Source organism: Stigmatopora nigra, chromosome 18 (assembly GCF_051989575.1).
Source record: "Stigmatopora nigra isolate UIUO_SnigA chromosome 18, RoL_Snig_1.1, whole genome shotgun sequence".
Lineage (NCBI taxonomy): Eukaryota > Metazoa > Chordata > Actinopteri > Syngnathiformes > Syngnathidae > Stigmatopora > Stigmatopora nigra.
In genome coordinates, this window is record NC_135525.1 from 7,008,005 (window position 1) to 7,030,669 (window position 22,665).

Here is a 22,665-nt window from a genome sequence, read left to right on the forward strand (position 1 = left end):
TAATAATAATAAGTCTTTTTCTCAAGTTACTGCACTACTCTTAAAGTTATTGCATCAAAAAGTGTTAATTCACAAATTTAAAAGAGAAAATGTTCCAATACAATACTGATTGTAATATTACATTAATGTATTGCTTAATTTGTATATACAGTAGGGAATCATATTTGGAAATCTACTGTACATTTAAAACAACTGAGATATAATCTAAATCAAGAACTACTATAAGCATACATTTATTTTCCCCAAAAATTCAATTAAACTTAAAAAAAGTCTTGTCTATTGCACTTTTTCTATATCACCTCATCAATTATTTACAATGTTATTGGAAATTGTAAAACTTTTTTTATGATGTTAAATGTTATGTCATTATATTGAAGTCACTGTTGCAATTAACCAAGATTAACCATTGCATAACTGCCCACTAACTTTATACTTAGAATTCATATCTTGTTGTGGTATGTGTGACCCTCCAAAAAAATCCCTACATTTCCTCGTCTGGGCCACGGGGTGCTGGAGCTTATCCCAGCACAACTGTTAGCTTACTGGATTTTCGTAATGGATCAATTTCAAGACGCATTGTAGACATTAATGAAAAATGACTAATTTAGGAACTTGCCAATTGCCCAGTTGTTGTAGTACAGTCGTTTTACCAATAGATGCTGATGTTGCAATGATTTGCTTTTAATGGGGAATTGCACAATCTTTTTGGGGTAGGGGGCAAGCTGGCTGACCCATGTGTGGCCTGTACATTAGCCACGTTCTCCGACAAACCTTTAACAAGGACGACGTGCACAAAACCTACATGATAAGGTGTCCCTTCTGTCATGACACCAGCGATGACGACTGGCTGGCATCTCCGCTCAGTTAAGCGTGCAGATGGGTCCGCTTCAGGGAGTCTGTCTGGGTTCACGTCGCGCCCGCTCGCAAAAAAAGCGACGCCATCTGTACCACGCTTGACTGGATCCCACGCCAGTATGCCTTCCAATATGTCAATATGAGTCTTTTACTGTAACACGGGTGGTTATAGAGCAATTGGTCGTCATGTCAGACGTAATTCCGGGTGCTACTTTACACCTGATAAGTACTCAGAATGCCTCTGCAGAAGCAATTTGAAGGAGACAGAAGTATTATTCAGCATTGGTATGGCATGAAGATGTACTTTACGCTGTCATCTTTATAAAAAATGTATAGTAGACAATTCAAGTGTTACTTAAGGGGTGTTGCCTGAGTAAGGGGTCGTGTCATGTGACCTAGTGTTGGTGGCAGGGCAGGGTTTGATCATTGTCAGGACACAAAGGCAGTGCTGCTATCTTTAAACTCTGCACAAGGCCAGAATGGGATTAACGTACTGCTTTGGTTGTTAATTCTGAGCACAATGCACGATAATGCATGCCAAACATAGTGGGGTACCAGTAAATGTAATGGGATACCTACCACACAATGGCCTCTTCTGCTATTTGGTATGCTGCTAACATAGGAAAGTTTACACCACGTTGGAAATAACCACTACAAAAATACCAGGTAATAGGAAGCAAGTTAGGGCGACTGCAATTGATGAATTGATTAATCAGCAACTAATTGGATATTAAATTCATGAATTCATTAACTATTGAGATTCATTGTTAAGAGATATTGTTAATCCATAAATTTTGCATATTGCCATTTTTTAGGTAGTTATTTTTAGTTAAGTGTTTAAAAATGTTTGAACTTTTAATGCCAACAAATTATGAATATGATAACTAAATCTAGATTTAAAATCAAACTCAATTGAAAAGTATATATCTCAAATAATAAAGGAATACAATTCTTAAACCCCTTTTCCATTTTTATATTTTTCAATTCTTCTAGTATTGTACTTAAATTTTAACAACGCACTAAAACAAAACTATCCCGAGTACTCATTTTTAAATGTTTTCATTTTATTTTTACAATCCCCCCCCAAAAATCCATCCAAACCTCTGTAACATAAACCCCCGACACAATGATTTATCTACAAACCAAATACTTAACAACAAAATAATAATTTTGTGGCAACCCTCAGTACATTTTCAGAATGCGACGTGTGGGCCAGAATCCATGACTCACATATTTGTCACATTTCTGAATACAGCGAACGCCTGCATATTTGCGGTCCGCCAAGAAAATGAGATTCAAAATTAACTGATTCACTGCCATCAGCCACGATTGGCTTCAAATTAGCCCTCCCCCCAAATTCAACTGGCTCAGATATTTATCACCATCAATAATAGGGGGAATCAGTTACCAAGCAATTGGACCAAATCTCAAGTATTACCAAGAATACTTGGAATCCCCAACCACTTCCCGTCCACCAGGAGGCAACCGTCTCCCGCTGCTTATTCTCCTCCCTTCCTCCCGTTTTCTAAGGAGCCCCAGCAGGAAATAACATGTCATCATAGTCGACGCCCGCCTCCTTTCTGCAGGAGATTACAATGTGGGCAAACACTGGATTCCAAGGTGGCACATGGCATTCCGGAATACCGTGCAAAACAACCGTACTAGAACTAACGATTATAAGCAATGTGTGTTTCATCCCCCCCTACTCGCCCAACCTCCATTCCATGGTAATGAATTGTTTACTGGTCTTTGCAGAGGTTGTTTGTTCACAGCAATTAAGTTCATCAGTCTTACTCTTCCTCTGCACTAAATGCAGATTAGCCACGTCACAATTGCAAATTCCTCATTATATTGCATGTGTGTGTTTGTGTGTGTGACCCTTTCTGCTGCATGAATAATTCAAGCCACATTAGCAAGCTGGTTGAGGGATGAAGGGGAGGTGTTCCTGTTCCTGAAGGGGGTAGGAGGGGGGCAACGATGGTTTTTTTTTTTTTTTTTAGACACGCGCATCATCTTCACACGACACGGGAGCTCGGTGGAGGTGCCTCTCCACCCCGCATGCACCCCCCCGTTGCGTGTGTACGTGGCACGCGCACCCCTGGTGCTTGCACTCAATCTGCTTACCAGGAGGGGAAACAACAAAGAGTACATGCTAAACAATTCTGACTGTGTGTGATATGCTCGGCTCTGTCAACACACTTGACTGGAGCGTTTTGAGGGCTTTGTTATACTCAAAAAGAGATGAATTTGGGCAAGGGGGGCACTTTAATTGGAATGTTGATGTTGGAGAATATTCAGATGAGGAGGCCAGTTTGACTTTACAACAATAGATTTTTGTGGGTAGGTCAATCAGAGGTTATATGACAAAGTCATGTTCGATATTATACGCAAAGGCTGTGATTTTGGACAATTTTGAATTTAAATTTGAAATTTTGTATGGTTGACTACATACATTTGACTTTTTTCCTGTTTTTTTATACGTTTTTTGATCATTTCAAATTGTGTACGGCATATAGAACTTTTGTACAGTATACTTTTAAGTACTTTTTAAAAAGAAATCTCCACTTTGGCTCTAATGCCGATCATCCCGGTCACTGGTAGTAGACGAAAACTGCTAATATTATCAACCTTTTAGCATGATATACGCACCTGCATTCCCCTTTCACAGGTCATCCTTTTCATTATATTAAATATAGTGAGTCAGCAAGCAATGTACAGCGACATCTATTGAATTTAGTTCATCTCTAACCCGTGAATGCATATGTTTTTTTGACAATTTGTGCAGTGTAACATAAAAAAATCAGCCTCTTGAGCCAGTTTCACCTAGCAACATGACTTTTGGTAGGCTTGTCGAATTGGTAAAGTCACAAAATAAGATCCGGTCAGCGTTGGGCGACCCACCCGCTGAGAATAACATAGGTTGTGGGCCGGTCGGTATTTGTCATCGGTGGTGGAGCCAGAGAAAGAGAGAGAGAGAGAGAGCAGAGATTAATGGCTCTTGGTTAGTCATTGAGACTTTGAGAATGTGGCGCTTGTGATGTTTTATTGATATGAGTGAATGTGATGAAGTGGGGCGTTTGCATAAATATGACATTGTCATTGTGGCGCTGCTGCTTGTAAAATCAAGGGGACGTTTGACATGACAGACACTTAGTTTTGTATATTTTGGAGCCTTTTTTTTTTAAACATTTCTTTTACATACACATGTCAAATGAGTTCGTGCAACAAAACAGGGTGGTTTGATGCAGGATTGTAAGACCCCTAAGTATTTTCATGCACTTGCCAATGATTTACAATGGAACGAATAAGTCTGTTCTTATGAAAGTTGGATTATATGTCACTATAGAACTATCATTTGCAAAAGGGAGGAATATTTGATTAATTACTGTCAACCGGTAGGAGCCTAATTTTCGGTATGATAGGACTTTATAGTTGGATTCCACTAAAGAAAGAATAACAACTATTTGACTGGCATCTTGAAAGGCCTTCAGCCTGTAACAATCTAAATATGTATTTGTATTGTTTTTTTTGACTGTTATGCTGACCTGTGGGTCATAAACTCTGAATTATTTTTATGGCATACATAATATTGCATGAAATAGTCCGAATAGGGGCACACTTTGTACGTAGTATTGGAAAATACCTTATCTTGACCCCCTTCCCCAAAAAGAACTGCAGTATATATTGTATTGTTATCAAAAATTTGACATTCTTTATGTTTTAATCTAAATAATTAATTGATAACCCAAATCAGCTCTCTATTAGTCAATTAATCATGTCAGCCCGGAGTATCTGATCCAGTCATACTCTTGAAAAGAGTTCAGCTCAAGATAAAATCAATTAGGAAGTGGATCATCAGAGAAGATAAGGCTGATGCAATGAAGAGAGAATGAATGGGGGGGGGGGGGGGGAGAATGAATAGGGGGGGGTTCTCGGGGTAGCTTTGGCATCTGTTGGTGTCCAGCAGGTGGTGCACAAACATGATCCACTGATCACCCCCCTTCCTCCTCCCTGCTTTCTGTTCCATTCCACCGATGCGCCCTTTTAAAGAGCATTTTATAATTAATATGTGGGTGTCTCAGCCGCTGCATAACAGTGAGTTCTGTTGAGGAAAAAAAAAAAAACAAGCTCGCTCGAGGCTATTTTTAGTCGTCTTTGATTCCCCCCCCCCCCCCTCCTTCGGCAGGAAAAGCCATGGATGGCGGCAGCCTCTCTTTTTAAACAGGGAGGCTAATCTAGTTATAGTGTGCTATCTGGGCTGATCCTTGGGTGTGTGTGGGGGGTGACACCAGGCCATATGGTCCCCCCCCACAGTAGGAGGAGACTCATGGAAAGGCCAGCAAAGAGATAAGGGGCGACGTCGTCTCGGTTTTGGGTTTGAATCCTCGGGAGAAAGACGCCAGAAGCTTCCTTTGCGTCCTTCCACTCACCCGCCCCTTCCTCTTTTTTTTTTCCAGCCGCTGTCGCACTGTGACAAACAACGCCACCCTCTGCAGTGCGAAGAAAGGGAGAGGGGTGGTGTAGTGGGGGGGGGGGTGTACTGACAGGAAACGATGCATGCCAGTGTGGCCTAATTGAGTACAAACTGTGCTCACGCAAACATCGTTTGAATGGTGTTTAAAAAAAAACAAAAGTAGGGATGCACTTTTGTTATTCCAACATTCTAATGCAATTAACACCCCCCCACCCCCATTATGTCCGCCGCGTAATTCCGTAGTCATTAATTGTGCACCCAAAAGCTGGAGGTAGTAATATGTGCTTGTTCTCTCCTACTCAATGGGGATTTAACCAAATAGGCTGAGATACCTGAACAATGTTATGATGCTTTTGGCGAAAGGGCGTTCATCCCACACTCGATTAGAGCGTGTCGGCGAGGCCTCCGCTCATGACTCATTTGCACTCAGTCTGTTTATTTTTTTTTCCTTTTTTTTCTCCCCTCCATGTTCCCCTTTGATAAGAACACTGTCTCCATTTTGCATTCATCACCAGTAAGAGATACTTTTGGAATGAAAAAAAGAAGAAAACCTATTTCCGCCCATGGCTAAAGTGTGCACAGTTTGTTCATTTTCAGGCACTCTAGAAGTAGAAAATCTAATTCAACTTGTAAAATATATCCCTGTTTAATTTAATGATGCTATTTGTAATCTCAATCAATTTATCCTAAGCAAAGTCTAATCTAAACTAACAAGCTTTTATTGACAAAATAAGGAGTAATTATTAGCTGGGCTGCCATAAATGATTATTTTGATTTATAAGCGCCCGCCCTTGTCAGGAAAAATGGATTGGATGTCTTTTGCCATTAATGGCTGTCTATTATTTGTATGGAAAAGCCTTAAAAGTCTTAAATGTCTTCCCACAATGGCCGTTTTAGAGCAACTTGAGACTCTTTCAATAGAGAAAAAAAGCTTTTTCTAATGGCTGCAAAGATAATTATTGATCGGGAATAGGAAAAGATGAGGCTCAACCTTGAGGAGAACAGCCCCGCCGAATAATTAATGTGGCTGTCTGGTGTCGGGACCGGCATTCACGCCGAGACGCCGTGCATCGATTTTTAAACGGATAAACTGCGTAACCTCCACTCGCCAAGGCTTTGACGAACAGTTTAATTGGGGTGGAAGGAAAGAAAAGAAAACAAAAACAAACAATACACTTCACCTTCTTCTATCTACCTTTCAAGCTGTTTTTTTTTTTACCCTCAAGTCAGCCTAACCTATGGAAACAATTACTGCGCATCGGCGCTTTCCAGACTTCCTCGGAATGACGGTGGATTCTAATCAGCAATGGGTCTTGTATCCACTGCTGGAACTGGTTTTTCTTTGGGCCCCCCATTTGACAAACCGATTGGGTGTTCTAGAATGGTTCGGTTTGGTTAAAAACTGGTGATTTTTAGGGTGTTTTTAGTCATTTGTTGGGATCCTACCAAGAGTTTTGGCTTGAATTGGCAGGTTTACATCACAAAAATTGCTGTTATTTTGATTTATGTTTGAGAAAAATGGAGAAAAAAAATTCAGGGATCTGCTGAATTGTTCTTCTTGCTCCAAATTACTCTTATTAGCCACAGGTAGGCCATTAAGAAGGTTGCTCTGTGAAGTCATTTTGTTTTTATATACTAGCTACTAGCACTGATATATATATTTCCCCCTTTACTGGTAAATATATATTGTATCAGTTTTGCTATGTACTGTTCCAGGACTTCATGTCAAACTTTGTAGATGGAAAAGACAGAGTAGAGGTTGTCAAGGTTTCGATTCTGGAAGGATGTTGTACATTTTTGGGGTTATCAGCCTCCCAAAAAATGTTGTGCATGTTAATGCTGTCTTGAGAAGTAATTGCATTTTTGTTTTAAACCTCTGGTAAATTTACTGTTAGTGTCTTTGATGGATGAAACAGTTTTAATGTGCCACAAGGGAGTTTGGTCTACTTTTTTGTTTTTTTTGGACAATAGATCCAGTTAGGGTGTTATAAGGCAACATTTGTGCACAAGTACAGTTTGTATTGCATGAATGTGTGTAAACAAAATGTAGATTTTCTTGTTTAAAAACATAATTTTCATTCATTCAGCAAGAAGATTGTACTAAAAAACAAGTCAAATTGATTTCTATTGTTATCACTTTAGCTAATACTATGCCACTACGTTAAATTGTTTAATAGTATATTAAATCAATTGAAAACCTTAAAATCAAATCAAACTGTGGTAGGGTTTTTATATCCCCTAAATATTGTTATCCAAACAGTCAATGTATCATCCTCAAAAAGTTATGTACACCCCTAACATTGTTGACACTACTCTGTCAATCCTTAAGTTTCCACAGTCCAATTCCTGATAACTATCAGTTAATATATAAATCAAATAAAGTGTCTTCTGGCTCTTGTTGAAGTCGAAATAATTTTTCTCCTCCTTCTGAATCCCCCTACGGAGGGCAAGCAAATGAGTCCTCCCTTGCCTGCCTCCCTCGTGCCCTCTCTTAAGCGGTGATGGAGGAGATGGTTTTGGGAGGGCTGTTTGATCGCCCCAAGTCCCGGTGATTAGTTAGCTGCTTAAACGTGAATGAGGCAATTAAATAAGGACGTGCACTACCGCGGTGATCATTGGAGATAAATTACCCCCCCATGCGCTCAAACACTCTAGGACTCTTCCAGGCGTTTCCCCCCCGACCCCCCACACCTCCCAAGTATCCACATTCAGTCTAGCCATTGATTAACGGAGGTTTGTTCTCACTCGACGGGGATTGTCGGCCACTCATCCGGTCTTATCGAGGATGGCTAACATAAAAAAAAAGGCCCGTGAAGAGGGATAGACTAAATTGGGTTTGCTTTTTGCGTCGTGGTGTGTGTTTAAGAGTGGCAAATCTTGAATTATTGTCTTATGTAAATAATCTACGCTTTATTTTCGGGTTGGAGGGGTTGGAAATGAGACGGGAGGAAGATATGAGTCACTTTAAGGCACTTAAAGTACTTTTTGAAGCTCTTGGATTGGCCTGGATGGGAATGTAAACAGTGATTTGTTTGGGGCGCCATGATTTGAAGTTTTAAGACAGAAATATTACGGTTTGCGAGAAGGGTTAAGTGCGAGGGACAACAGTCTAATGCTGTGTTCAGAACTGCCTCGTTTTATTGAGCACGTCGCTTAAAGTTCTGCCTTGGCCGAATGGTGGTTTATGACCAGACTGACCTTTACGTTGCCATAATTTGAAATCCGAATCTCCGAACATCTTCTGGTTCACTTAACATTGGATACAGTCACTACTCTTATCTCTATCCATTTTTAATGGATTTATTTGGATAAAAAGTGAGGGAAAATGTAAATATTCCTTTTTTTTTTTAGATACTGAAGTTATATATATTGTATTTGATATTTTATTTATTATTTCTTAGTGTATTGGGTTTCTATATATAGTATCATATTGTTGTTGTTTTTTTAAAGTGCATTTACAATAAAAACCTTAATTTTTAAGTCCAATTAATTCAAATTTAACTGAATTTTACCTCGAATATACCCTGTCGGAAATATCCCTCCACCTCCCTTTAGTGTCGGAAATGTTTAAAAAAAAGAATTCCATTCAAAAGTTTCTTTTCCACTTTAATCTATGTAATCATGCCAATAGCCGTCCAATCCATTTTGACCAAAAAACGATCGCTTCCAGTCCCTCCCAGTCAAAACAGATTGGATGTCGCTTGTCGTTAATGGCTGTTTTCTTTCCTAATTTTAATAACTCCCACTAAAAGGATTCCACACCACAAATCAGACAGCCCCTTTTCAAAAAAATGGTTGACCCTTGCAGCCTTTTTGGGAAAATATATGAATGCATGAATGGCTGAAACCTCTCCTCAAGTGATCCCCTACTGCCTCTGCGGTTGTGTAAGCACACTTCACTTGGCTGAGGACATTTTGTCCAAAACAATTCCCTTTTTCATTTTTTTTCCTTCAACCCTTTTACCCGCTTATCCCCCCTCGCCACCACCAGCACTGCAGATCGGGAAAGGATTTTCTCTCCCTAAATGGCCAAAGGGGAGGCCGTTTATGGAGTCACTACTGTGGGATCACATGTTGTTTGCGGGTGTAAAGGTCTCCAGGCAGCTGCTCCCTTTTCGGATAGGATTTTCGAGGACCCCCCAACCCAACCCAACCCCCCTCCTGCTGTCTGCTTTAAAAGGTGGAGCAAATACTTCCAGGAAAGCGAGCGAGGGGGGGTGGGGGGAAATCCTCAGAAGCTGATTTAAAATGACTTTTGGAGTTCTTTGCTTGCCTCAGTGTTATAAACACCCACAGTGCTTTTTAATTCCTCTTTTGTCAAGGAGTCATAACAGGTGTCTCGAGGTAGACAGCTCCCCACAACCCACCCTCGTCCCCCCCGTTAGCTTATTTTCCACTTGCACGGAAAGTTTTTTTTTTTTTTTCCGAATATATTCGGCCTCTCTCGACCGCCCGGGGCCATAATTTGAAGACTTTCTTTGAAGCTGTAAAGGCTACTTTCACACTCGTTCAAAACTCTCGCCACGCTTTAAACCAAGATTGGAATGGCTCCGGATGACATTTTTTTTTGCCCAAGCAAATCGGGGAAGATTATTTGGAGTAGTTGTGGAACTTGGAGAATAATTGCAGATGTAATATTAGGAAGGTACTTTGTGTTATAGAGCAAATACTCATTGCAAATACTCAGAATTTCAAACTGATGCGTAGATTAGCTCAACTAAACGAACTACAGATGCATACCTGTCAACCTCGGAGCATTGATCCCCTTATTCATGATTGCAATTCCTCTTAAGTGATAAGAAACCGTACAGATGCAACACGGCACATAGAGCGAATTTAAAAGTTTAACAATTCCCCCCCAAGTGGATGGGGGTGCCTAATCAGTCTGTGCACCTTTTGTATGTAAATTCCCGATTCTGTAGATGACTCTGTTTGATGCTGATTTCTTGACTGTCTGGGTACATTGCTTGCTGACACGCTATATTTATATTGTGAAAAGGTGGACCTGTGAAAGGGGATTGCGTGTGACGATGACGTTTTGTCTGCTACCATTGATGCAGATTAGAGCCGAAATGGGTAAAATTACTTTGGTTTTAAGAAAAACACACCAAAGAAATCCTGTACAAAGGTTGTTATACGGCATACACAAGTTGAAATGATAAAAAAAACGTAGAAAATATGGGAAAAATGTTGAAAGGTATGCAGATATCATTTCAAATCTAGGCTTGTTAGAGAACCAATTCATTTTGACTGGAAGGGTTGGCAGTGAATAATCTTTAAGGAACATTAATTTCTTTTTCTAAGACATAATTCCGAAATGTGAACACATGAACAGTGAGGTTTGTTAAAGGTAGCCAATCAGTTTTAAAAATAAAGAATGCAATTAGAAAATAATAAAAAAAAAAAAAAAAAAAAAAAAAAAATATATATATATATATATATATATATATATATATATATATATATATATATATATATATATATATATACATACATATTTCTTCTTATCACAAGGTACAGTTCATGCAAAATGCATTAGTGTTTTCCACCCTCAATAGCAGTCAATAAAATTTGTTTTTTTTTTCAGATAACTTTTTATGATTACATTATTTTGAATCACCTAGCAAAAGAGATTGAAATTTTTCCTCCCTGAAATCCAACTGGCAAGAGTTTACAGTGAAGGTGTCAAGCTTTTGGACGTCTATCGCGGTAACAGCAGCCAATGATTGAAAAGCCAATGTTTATTTGTCCAAAAAAAAAAAAAAAACGGAATTCCAAACCAGCTCCCTCAGAATCTATTTACCTTGTCAAAAAAAAAAAAAAAAAAATCCTGAAAACGGAATGCTGCCTGACACCGTGTAATAGTTTGTTTATACAACTGACGTGCTGGTGATTTATGTTCGCTTCCACGCACACGCTCACTTAATTTAAAGTGGAATTACACGGCACCTTGGACAGTTTGTCGGTGGATTGTAAATACATCCACAAATGCGCCCGATTCCATTTGGGAATTCAGCGTATCATCTTCGGGGCTCCTTGGTCAATATTCTTAGTGGGGCGGACACATTTACACAACCCGCCCTTCCCGCGAGGGGCCGTATGTGTGTGTGAAGAATTCTCATTATTCATCGTAGTGCTTCCCCTGATAGTAAAAGTACCTCTCAGCATTGCATCACATATGCCAAACATCAACTTGATTCATATTAGAAATGGCTTTGAAAGATGCAGAATTGATTGAACTGTTAAACTGAATGTTTGTTGACTCCCTCAGTGTTTTGCTTTAAGATATCACTCATGTAAGACTTGCAGGCATTTCCGCTGGAAGCTACTTGAGGAGAAAATGCTTTTGCAAGCTGCCAGAGAAAAAAAAAACATATTCATGTAAAATTTATGTTTATTTTGAGAAGAAACTGATATTTGTAGTGTATGACTTAATGGCAAGACTGGGTAAACAAGATTCTAGCAACATTTTTGTTGAAGTATTCAATTTAGGGATGTCATGATTGTATATTTTCGCATGTGAGACGAGTCTGAGTCACCTGATTTTAAAGATCTGCGAAAACATATTTTCCGATCTGATACCTGGGAAATGTATCATTTCCCCAACTTGAACAAAACTATCGAGAAATTAACGAAAACAAACATTTTTTTAAATCAGTTCTGCAGCACAAAATACAGTTGCAAACAAATTAGATTTAAATATTTGGTTCTCATCTGTCCTCATCTTTGAACCATTTTATAAAGTGCAATACATCTTATTTATCAATTGTACAGTCTAATGAGATACATGTTTATATTTTGAACAGAAAAGACTTAAGTTTTAAACCCTTTTTTGGTGTTTTCTTTTTATTTACCTTGTGTGAAAGTGGTTTCAATACTCTTAAATTTAATTAATGGTCTCCAGTGTTTTGAAAAACAGTTATCTACTCAGTGTCTTGATTTGTGATTATTCTTGAATCTAAAATATCTGTCAAATTGTGCTTCCTTTTAAGATTCGAAGAAATTGTCAAGAGGAAAGAAGTTGAATATCACGCCGGTGGTTCGACGCAGAACTCTGTGAAAATTGCCCAGGTTAGTCTTTTGTCTGTGTAATTTATTAGAGTTGTCGCAGAGAGAGAGAGAGAAAAAAAAGGCTTTCATAATATTTTCACTATTATCTCTTTGGTCCAATTTCCCAAAGACACGTCAATTAGAGAGAGAAATTACCAGTCACAATAAGTTTCATCAGACAAATGTTAAATGAAGCGGGCTATTATTATATAACAAACTAGTCCTCTAAATCTGATTGTGCGTGGTGATGTGAATGTAGTAAACAAAAGCCAATAGAAACATTGAAATTGGGACAAATGAGTTACTAATTTCCAAAGTCTCCATTTGTATGTTATTATTTTTTCAATTTCAATGATTAATGGTTTTGAGATTTATGCACAGTTACTTATGCATGACCAATGATAAGATTGCTGTTTGTACATAGCTTAAATGAGAGAAATGAGTACACAGGTAAGTCAAGAAATGTGGATATCGGACAAAGCTGAAATAATGTTGATTATCAGAAATGATACATGGGTTGCAGGGGTCAACTGGTTAAACTTCTTGACAAATAAAATCTCAAAATGTGTGTTTTGAAGTGTTGAGGGTTGTCCCAGTCTCCAAGGAACTGAAATTGGTTGACCTAAACAAGGTAAACCACAATTTTCAAAAATTGTGGGTGACTAACCCCCAAGAACCAGGCTAGGTGACAAAAATGAGGGTAACTACCAGTAATATAAATCTAGAAAGATGATACTCTCAAGATGTGAGGGCTTCTCCAGGTAGGAAATTGCATCTGGCTACCATGCACCCATTTGGTGTACCTTTTTAGATACCGAGGAGTGGGTGGCAGAAGTTCAATCTGTAAGGTTTTCACTAAAACGTTAACACTCCAAAAATTGGTAGTTGCTTCTGGATGGAGGTCAGTTTACCACCGTCGCACCTTTACGCTTCACCTCAACTTCCTCACGAGCGTGAAGAGAATTAAATTTACAGTGGCCTGCCTTAGTGGAATCTAGAATTACCTCAGCCAAGACGTGGCGCTCGGGAAGACTGCCCAAAGCTATGTTGAAAAACTCCCCTGTGAAATCAGGCGGAAATTGTCCTTAGTGGAGAAAGTCGACATGCTCTCCTTGTACCCAGTGTGAGAAGCCTTCAGTCAACTAAATTGCTCTTCTAACGGCATGGCAGAGCCTGCTCCAATGTTATTTTACAGTGTTTATTGAGCCTCCTTCAGAGCAAAGATGTAGTGTTGATTCTCTGTTTTCCTCCAACAGCCAGCAGCTTTTGTCGTTTTTATACCTTCAAGGTTCTCTTTTATGAGAAATGCATAATTCATAACTGGCTCACGGCTGATCACTTTTGTGCAAACTTCAAGGAATCTCCATTGACAATGAAGCGCCCCATCGCCTAGAGGGGGAAACGAGATAGGCGTACTGCGGGTAGACCCCCCGGGTACTCGTGGATCAATGATTAACGTAACGACTCCCCGAATAACTGCTACATCAGGGGTTGTACTGGGTTAAATAGCTCCACTCTGACCAAGTTGGGGATCAAGGCAAACCTGAAGCTAGGCTTTAAGAATAGGCTCAATCGATAGTAATTGGATTCAGTTAAATGAGAATTGACCAAACGGAAGCTTAGATGGATAAGTATCACTTTCTTTAACGTCTCTATGCTTTGATAGGGTTGGATTGAAAGCATTTGCAATTCCATTTAGTCGATTGGTGGTACTTGTGCTTGAAAAATTGCAAGTTTACATATAGTTACATTATTTAGCATTTGAAAGATAGAGGGAAGATAGGGTGTTGTAGTAAGTACATAGCACTTGTATACTGTACTATAGTAAAACCTATACTATGGCATACTATAACTAGTGTATGTTCCCTAGGGATATATCAGCACTTTACTTCTCAGGCTTCTTTTACTACTAATATGTTTCCAAAGCCTACTCGTGGCAGTCTTGATACTCAACAAATTTTTCACCTCGTATTTATTTCGCCCTAACATCAGTTTTTTTTTTTTTTATCCCGGGGCTTGTAGCCTTTTCCCATGCTTCGGTCTCTGGCGCCCAACTTGAATGCTCACTTATTAGATGGCAGCAGGGCTATAAAGTAACTCAAACTAGCCTAGCACATCAAACAACTTCAAGATGGCTAACAGCTCGATTTTACTACGTTCCCGGGGAGAACGTTGACCTTCTAAACTGTGTAATGTCGTTCGCGCAGGTGACAGGATTGGGAGAGGGGGGCAGTTGACAAAGGGGTGGAAGGCGTTTGTCTGGATTAAGAAGCACAGTGGATTCATTTAGACAGAACATCAAAGTCCTGCGACAGCTCCTTGGGGGGTGGGCTCCAGGTTTTGGAGTTATCGAGTCTGCTGGGAAAAAAGGCATCCCACTGCCGAGTTCGTCAAAGCAAGTTGTATGTTTTCATTAATAAGTTGACAAATCACCATCATTGCCTCGTTTGCAAAAACGACTTTCCACAAAGAGACAAATTACTTTTGCGGTGGCTGTTAACGCATCAGGAACTGGTTAGTCTTATTCTTGATTTATTCCGATTTTCTGCAGCACACGCGGTTTGTGTCGTACACTTACAATGACGTCTTAATTACTGTTTGGAAAGAATAAGAGGTGGTGGTGTTGGTGGGGGGGAAAGCCTGCCATCACTGTTATGGTTATGATGCCTGTTTAACATTTCCTTAGACCTGGTCAATTGCAGAAAGCGGTGAATGGGGGGGCCCAGGCCCTTTTGGTGCTCCTAATTGGAAACGCATGTGCGTCACGCTGTTGAAAGTTGTATTCCAAAAAACAGGATAACTTTTAGGAAAAAAAGCTGCCACGCTCAAGGAAATACAAGGTTTGATGTCTCATTGACTTATTTCTTTGGGTGAAAATATGCCATGACCTAATGTTTGGCTTTTATAGCTCATTCCGTTAAGTAAATAAAGAGCTGCAATGGACTAAATGAAGAAATTCCTACGCCTGGTACCACTTAGTAAAGACCAAGGCAACTGGCAAAGCAGAAAGAGTAGAGCTTTTGTGTCGCCCAGCACCGGCATTGGGTGAAGTTTTCCCACTAAAAGAGGTCATTAGGCGTTTTTACTGTTACTTACTTGTAATGACTCGGTAGGAAAGACATTCCTTGTGACTGGACATTCTGTATTAGTGTCTTTGGTCTTCCTAAAAGCCATGACCTTGTGCCTTGATCACTTAGCCGCAGAAACTTTAGTAGCAGCCGCGGTGGGTTTTGGGATTACCGAATTTACCGCCCAGAATGCCCTAAAACTCTTGTTGTTTATTATTTTATGACACATGGCCAAAAAATACCAATGAGCTACTTACCGCAAAGTTCTATAGTGTTAACACGTCATGTTAAATGGCCGCCAACACGGTTTTAAGACTTGGCCATCAATCCCCATGTTGGTATGAAGAGAGGGTTTCGGCGATTGCGTGGCGCCTTTCGTCGCAAACTTCCTGGTTGGGAACGGCGGAAGCAGGTGCACCTAAATGAGAGAATGATGACATCCATGATTCCAGGCAAGAAAGCAAAAATGTGTCAAGAGGCCGGAATAAGATGGAAAATGAAGCTAAGAGTATACCATTTGCTCACAGAAGAGTAGTTTGTCTTGAAAAGAAAATGGAGAATGGACTCATTGCTCATTTTTTTACAGATAGACCTTTCATGCCATTCTTTTTTTGTACTGTATTGAATGAATATACAGCTGTGCCTTGACAAAATGGCCAGTTTGAGATCAGTGACAGAAAATTTTTCCTTTTAGAAAATCACATTTTTTTCTGATTGCATTTTCATTCCTGGAATATGTTTATGTTCCACTTAGACAACTTAATTATTTTCCATTTGTTCATCTGACGAGGCTGACTACATCTATCATCCATAATCAGTTCACTACTGTTGTGATTACTGAATGTTGGACCTTTTTTGTGTGTGTCTGACAGTAAAATTTATTGGGCACTTTTCTCTCCTTCTGCGGCTCAAGTGTTGCATAGCAACAAGAAAGGGGAAAAAATACATTTAAATATTTTGATTTGAAACCATGTATTTTTTTTTATATTCCCATTTGGAAACATAGTGCAGCCTACAATTACCATCCCCATTTTTTCCCTCAAGTTCAAAAGTGTAGCGAGTCATTGCGGCATGCCAGGCAATAAATGATTTTCAAATATTTAACTCAATGGAAAAACTGACAAGCGTTACATCTGGAATACGCCTGTTCAATTTATCAACAGCTGTTTTCTTAATTAAATTAAAACACCAGCAATAGTCCTTATAGACCACAATGACCAGTATAGAAAATATGTAAATAAATCACCATCCAAAGTCATGCCCCTCAGGACAGGGTTAAAAAAAAGGGGCACAGCAGGTTGACAGGCACTAACAGTAATAGCACTTATCGGTGCTCCTGACATCCCGCCTACACCGCCACCAACACCCCCTCCCCATCTAGAACGTGGAGGAAGGGGAACACCCCCCCATCCCCTACCTACTCTGCCAAAACAGCGATTCGCCCTCCCATATAAATTGCATCATTAACATCGGCGAGATTATTCCAAGCTCTCCCACCGGGTTTATGGCAGCAACAGCCGCATCTCAACTTAGCGACTTGACACCCGGAAGACGTGCGACTTTTTCGAGCGGATCCGTAGGAGGAAGAAGACGGGGGGTGGCAACGGGGGCCATGTGCTGCTTCTATTCTTATTAAAGCTTTTTTAAACAAGCTCAAAGAAAGGACAAATAGAGGCTTATTATGTGGTTTTATCAAATGGCATCCTTATTGGTATTGATCACTGTACTAGAATAGTATTTTCCATACTTTATCAAGCCTAGTGCCTTCATTAACACTCAAGGAACTTAAAGCCAATTGGAAACTACAATATAGCCGCATAGATTGTGCCCTTTACTCAGATCAGTAGGCAATTAACTTGTGATTACTATCTGAGGTCAGGGTTAAGCTCCAAGTTAAAGGTTGAAGCAGCAAACATTTTAATATGATCCTTTTACTCTATTATCCCCTTTTTACTGCCGACAGCTTCTACCTCATAGAAAGTCAGTACATAACTATACATGAAAGCCCTCAGCAATTATTTTTCAATGGACATCCTTGCACTGTAAAGTCAATGTGATTAATGTGGGATCCCACTCTGAACCCCCCCAACCCGTACCCCCTTACCTGCCACTGTCCGGCTTGTGCTTACAATGCAAGTTTCCTTTTCACTTGAACAAATGGCCCCTTTGCACAAAAAGTGCCAACCTTTTACTTTTTTTTTTACCGGAGTGCGAGCCTAGCAGTCTGCAGTAATAGCAGACATCCCAATAAGGAGCAAAGTGTAAAGGGTGGTGGGGGCGCTTTACACCGAAGAGCGTTGAATAAAGGAACGTTTATTTTTGTGCTCCGGCCTGTAACAGCCACAGGAAATAGCAAAGTCTCTTGATCGGTGAGCAAAACCTATTAAGTTACAGCACTCTCACCCAAGCTATTGGACGTTTTTAGACCCTCTACCCTCTGAATTGATGGCGAGGTCACTGGGGCATGGACTGATTGCGTGAAATAACCTACCGCAAAACCTGAGCAAGTTTGTTCAACGAGGTCCATTTTCAACGTAATACTCCAGATCAGGTTATTCAAAGACTACTAAAGTGTTCCCTGAGTGGAAAGATAGACCAAAAGACAAGTTTTGGCTTCACTAAGGTAGCATAGTTTTTCATTGACGCTTAAAAGTTAAAGAAGGTTCTTTGTTCCCATGTAATACTTTAACATCCTTTCCTGCCTGGCCACTTTTCATCCAAAATTCTGGGAACGAGCCAGATCAAGTCATGAAAGCGAAAGAGACTCTAGACGGGTGCCACAGCGTAACTGAAGGATTTTCAGTTTAAGATACTAAGTCACACGTTTTTAAGATCAGGGTATTTTGGCCTCAGAGTGCCAAAGTGATTCATCAACAAGTTTAGCTTTAATGGTAATGATCAGAGTTGAATTTTATTGAAAATCAACTCCAAGTCTAAAGGGTTATAATAAAAATTTGACTGGAAACATTGTTCCCAAACTCAGTCATTCATTTTGTTTCCTCAAGAATGAAATATTTCCGAAAACATAGGCAAACCACATACTACACTCAGCAATATGTAATAACTGGAACATATTCCCTTGTCATCCATATTTTTGACTACCAGGGCGGTAGATAGGACCTCAATGATTATGTAGTTAGGTCACATTTCTTCAACAAACCAACCGATAAAACAGGCAAAAGTCTCATTTTAAATGTAGATCCAATCTACCTTTTTTGCTGAATGTTTTCTAAAGGTCTGTATCACGCCACATTTTGTAATTAGGCAGCTGTGAGAACCTCCAGAGAAATGGGAGCCACTCTATCAAAGCAAAGTTACTCCAATTACGCGAATCATCCCGGTTGGTGGTAGCAGACTCTTCCAAAATTAGCAAGCAAATTGCACCTTTTCCAACATCGGAAGCGAGCACTTATGCGTTCGGTTCCCAATAGTACAAGTTGTTTCAAAAATTGCGTCAAATAAGGATGTTTTCTCTGCAAGTGACTATTTTTTTTTGCCTTTTTTCCCTGAGATTTATTCCAAGAAGCAAACAAATGCACTTTTCCAAGCAACAAGGCTCCATCTAAACTATGCGAAATAATGTTTTCTGTTTTCATGCTGGTTAAGTAAAATTGGATTAGGGTTTTGAACTGATGTGGTAGGGTTATTTGTGTTTTTAAAGCAAAACGAATATGGTTTCAAGATGGTTTTAGTGTCATTGTTCTTATTTCGAATTTGCATATGATTATCAGGCTTTAAAATGTAGTTTGTCATTTGTAGTGGTTACCTTTTCTCCATCAGTATGGCATATGATGACGTCAAACTGTAACATATTATTTCCATACTTGTTATTATCCTATAGACAAGAGATTGAAATATGTTCGACGTGAAACCCAAATAATGTAATTGTGTATTTCCTGGTGTTGGGGCCACAAATACTGTGAGTAGATCAGGAATGTCGCATCCTGCCGTCAAGCAGCCGGGTGGGATTAGCGTCTGGTGACGAGCTGTCAGCATCTTTGTCGGTTCCAACAAAAGCAAACGAGCTCACGACAATTAGGGTGTCTGTCGGGTGTAATTGTCGCCTGCGCTCCCGGCTAGGATTATGACAGCTTCACATGTCAAAGCAGACTGATTTGGTTCCCACCGCGTGATTCCTTCTGTCGCATGTTGATTCGCATCTCCCTGGCAATTAAGATAATATGTCATAATTAGAGTTGGAATTTATCACCGTGGAGTTTTTAATAATTTCAGTTAAAAACCTTCTGTGCTTTCTTCGTCTTCTTGCCTGAGTGGCCTTCTGATGAGATGATGATAATATTAGAACAGTTGTTTTCGGCATGGTATTGTTATAGGTTAAAGATGGCTCCAAGTTGTAGTCCAGGCAACTTAGTTTAGGGATTTTATTAAGCCTGGCCGAGTTTTTTTTTGTTTAAGTGTCCCTTCTTAACATCAGAGCCATCCACATGAGAAAAAGTAGAGCCATTTGTCTGTGTCGTTTGACTCTGAACAGATTCAATTAAGAACAGTAGTAATTGTGACCTAGCTAGAAGTCCTGTTGCAAGATTATTATACCATTGTTTACCAAGGGAATGTAGTAACTAATAAAAGATGGGCAGGAAGACAGAAATTGTGACATATTGGGTAGAATTTCACTAGTGTATAGTACATTACCTGTTATTGTTATGGGTTTTGTGTGTAAGACAATGTGATTAATCACAATCCATTGCAAAAAATATCAAGCTATTGATCACACATCTCATTTCCAATCGTTGCCCAGCACTAGTTTCAATTTCCAATCAAATTTTTAGGCTGTCGTTGGGCTTTAAGGATTGTTACAATTTCCAAGTAGGGTTTTAAATCTGGTTTCATGTTCCAAAACAAGATTAAGCGTTTTGAATAGCCCCCAAAGTGGCCTTTATTTACTACAATCTCACATATTAGTCAATATTGTCAGAAGGATATTCTCATCCCTTGCCCTCGTCTCATCACACTATCAATACCCACTCCTGGAGGGCGTTAGCAAACGTCAGTGGAAAAAAGGAAGAAAAAAAACAAAACCCCAAGACCGTGTTTGGTGTTTAGCGAAATTGGCCACCACAAAAGGAACTAATCTTGCCGGCGTAATTGTGTAATCATGCCGGGGCAGATGGGGCGCTCGCTTTAACTAGGACACGTTGTGCTCTCCTCTCCGCAACAAAAGGCAAAGCGGTGTGACAGCCTCTTCAGCACCGAGTGGGCGGGAGAGTGTAAAGAAGAAGGAGAAAAAAAATGAGTGGAGGAAGCGCAAAAGGGAGGGTTGCGTTCACCGGGCCCGTCACCCAGCCATTCCTCCGCTCGATATGTTACCACAGAAACAAACGTAAGCTGTAAACACCGCCAGGACCGCGCTCTTTGGGAGCTGAATCACTGCGGCGTAATGACTTTGCTTCACCCTGCACCTAAAACATTTCAAATAAAGACAACTGGACATAGTGGAGACCTTCACACCCAGGGATAACAGGGGTGTGACCACATACTGTAGCTACAGCCACCCCGGTCCATTGATTTACGACTTTAATTTGTTTCATGACAAACATTTTATGGCCAGTCCCACCTAAAAGAACACTCGGCTCTATAAATACCACCATCGGGGCCAACATTAAATGATTGGCTACCATTGAAAAAAAAAAAACCTCAGTATTTGTTCATATATAAGCCGCAATGGACTATAAATCCTATGTGAATTCACATAAAAAAGCAGTTCTTCAGATTGGCAATGGACTACAAAACGCAAGGTTTAAATAAAATAGTAGTGGCCTATAGTATGGAAATTACGGTAATTACAATATATAAAGACCTAGACTAGATAGAAGTACTTTTTTCACTCTAAAAAAAGCAGGTCTTCAGATTGGACTACAAAACGCATGTTTTAAATAAAATAGTAGTGGCCTATAGTACGGAAATTGCGGTAATTACAATATATATGATAAAAAATTTTAAAAGACCTAGACTTGAAGTGCTTTTTTTTTTAAGTCATTGGCTATGATTCATGGCGCTAGATCTCCTGTTCATTAAGATTTGGAGCTTAGGCTATATCCCAATTAAATCCCATTTGTGTTATCCAGTTAAAGTAAATAAGATCATTTAGCAATGCACTCATTTCATTTCCCTGGTTAACTTTTGTACACGACATGTAACCCTCGAAATAATTTGATAACATTTTCGATTGTAGTTTCTTGGCTCACAGTCATTTAGATCTACTGCATATTCCAGACCATTTCCAAGTAAAAATCTGTATGTGAGTATGTTTGCATCCCACCATCTGTGGCCACTGTGGACTATTTTCCGCACACTGCTCCATATGGTGCTAACGTACTGTACATAAACAGAACACTCCAAGAGCAAACAGACCTTTGAGCATAATGAATTTTGTCACGGCGACTATTACGCTATGAAAATAGCACACGTTTAAAGAAGTCGGTCGGGGGAGTGGGCGGTTTGCCGAGTAGCTCGCTTTTGCAGACGGAGAATGGCAAGGGTCGGAGTTGGGCCCTTTGAAGCCTAATGCAAAGTTGTTGCTATTTTTGCTTGAAAGCGAAGCACCTGGATGGAATATTTTCAACTGCCTATTGGAAATCAAAAAGTAAGCAAATGCAGTATTTTTATTTAGGTGTCAGCATGTCAGATACTATGAAATGGTGTAGTAGTACAATTAGGTTAAAAAACAAAACATTGCTCTACAATCATTGTCATACAAACAAGGACTTGGAAAAACTCACTTCAAAACTTGGTTAATATTAATGATCGTTACATATAATAAGCACTTATCAGTGTCAGGTCCATCTCAAATGATTAATGATCATATTTCCTCAACTTGTTTTGTTTCTTCCAAGTGATGTGCTCGTCACGGCCGAACATGTTATTGCAAAGTGGGTGTAACTTCCCCGTGCCAGTCACAAAGTTGCTGCTTTAGCGTTTTTACTGTGCGGCGGCTGGCAGCTGTTTGCAATTTTGCCTGACTGCTCTCAAAGAGAAAAAAAAGAAGAAGAAAAGAAAAGCACTAGGGGCCATTTTTCACATCGTCTACTATTTGGAAGTGGTGTTAGTGTCGCAAGCATCGGACAAAAGTTACGATTCAGTAATAGCCAATGCACTTATTACTATTCTGCGTAAAGTCTTCACAACTCATTGGTTTGAGGATGTTAGCATGACAATTGTGACATCCTTTTAAAAATAATAACAATCATGGATGGTTTG

At 39.7% G+C, this 22,665-nt stretch overlaps 1 protein-coding gene across 2 annotated transcripts in view; it reads left to right on the plus strand.

Annotated features, from left to right (window-relative positions):
- The window catches only part of LOC144211260 (adenosine kinase-like), a 75,675-nt gene that overhangs the window by 2,787 nt on the left and 50,223 nt on the right, over positions 1 to 22,665 (plus strand). For both annotated transcript variants that reach the window (XM_077738355.1, XM_077738356.1), the window contains exon 4: positions 12,322 to 12,400. In XM_077738355.1, coding sequence (XP_077594481.1) covers positions 12,322 to 12,400 — 79 coding nt within the window. The remainder of the gene's footprint in view (positions 1 to 12,321; positions 12,401 to 22,665) is intronic.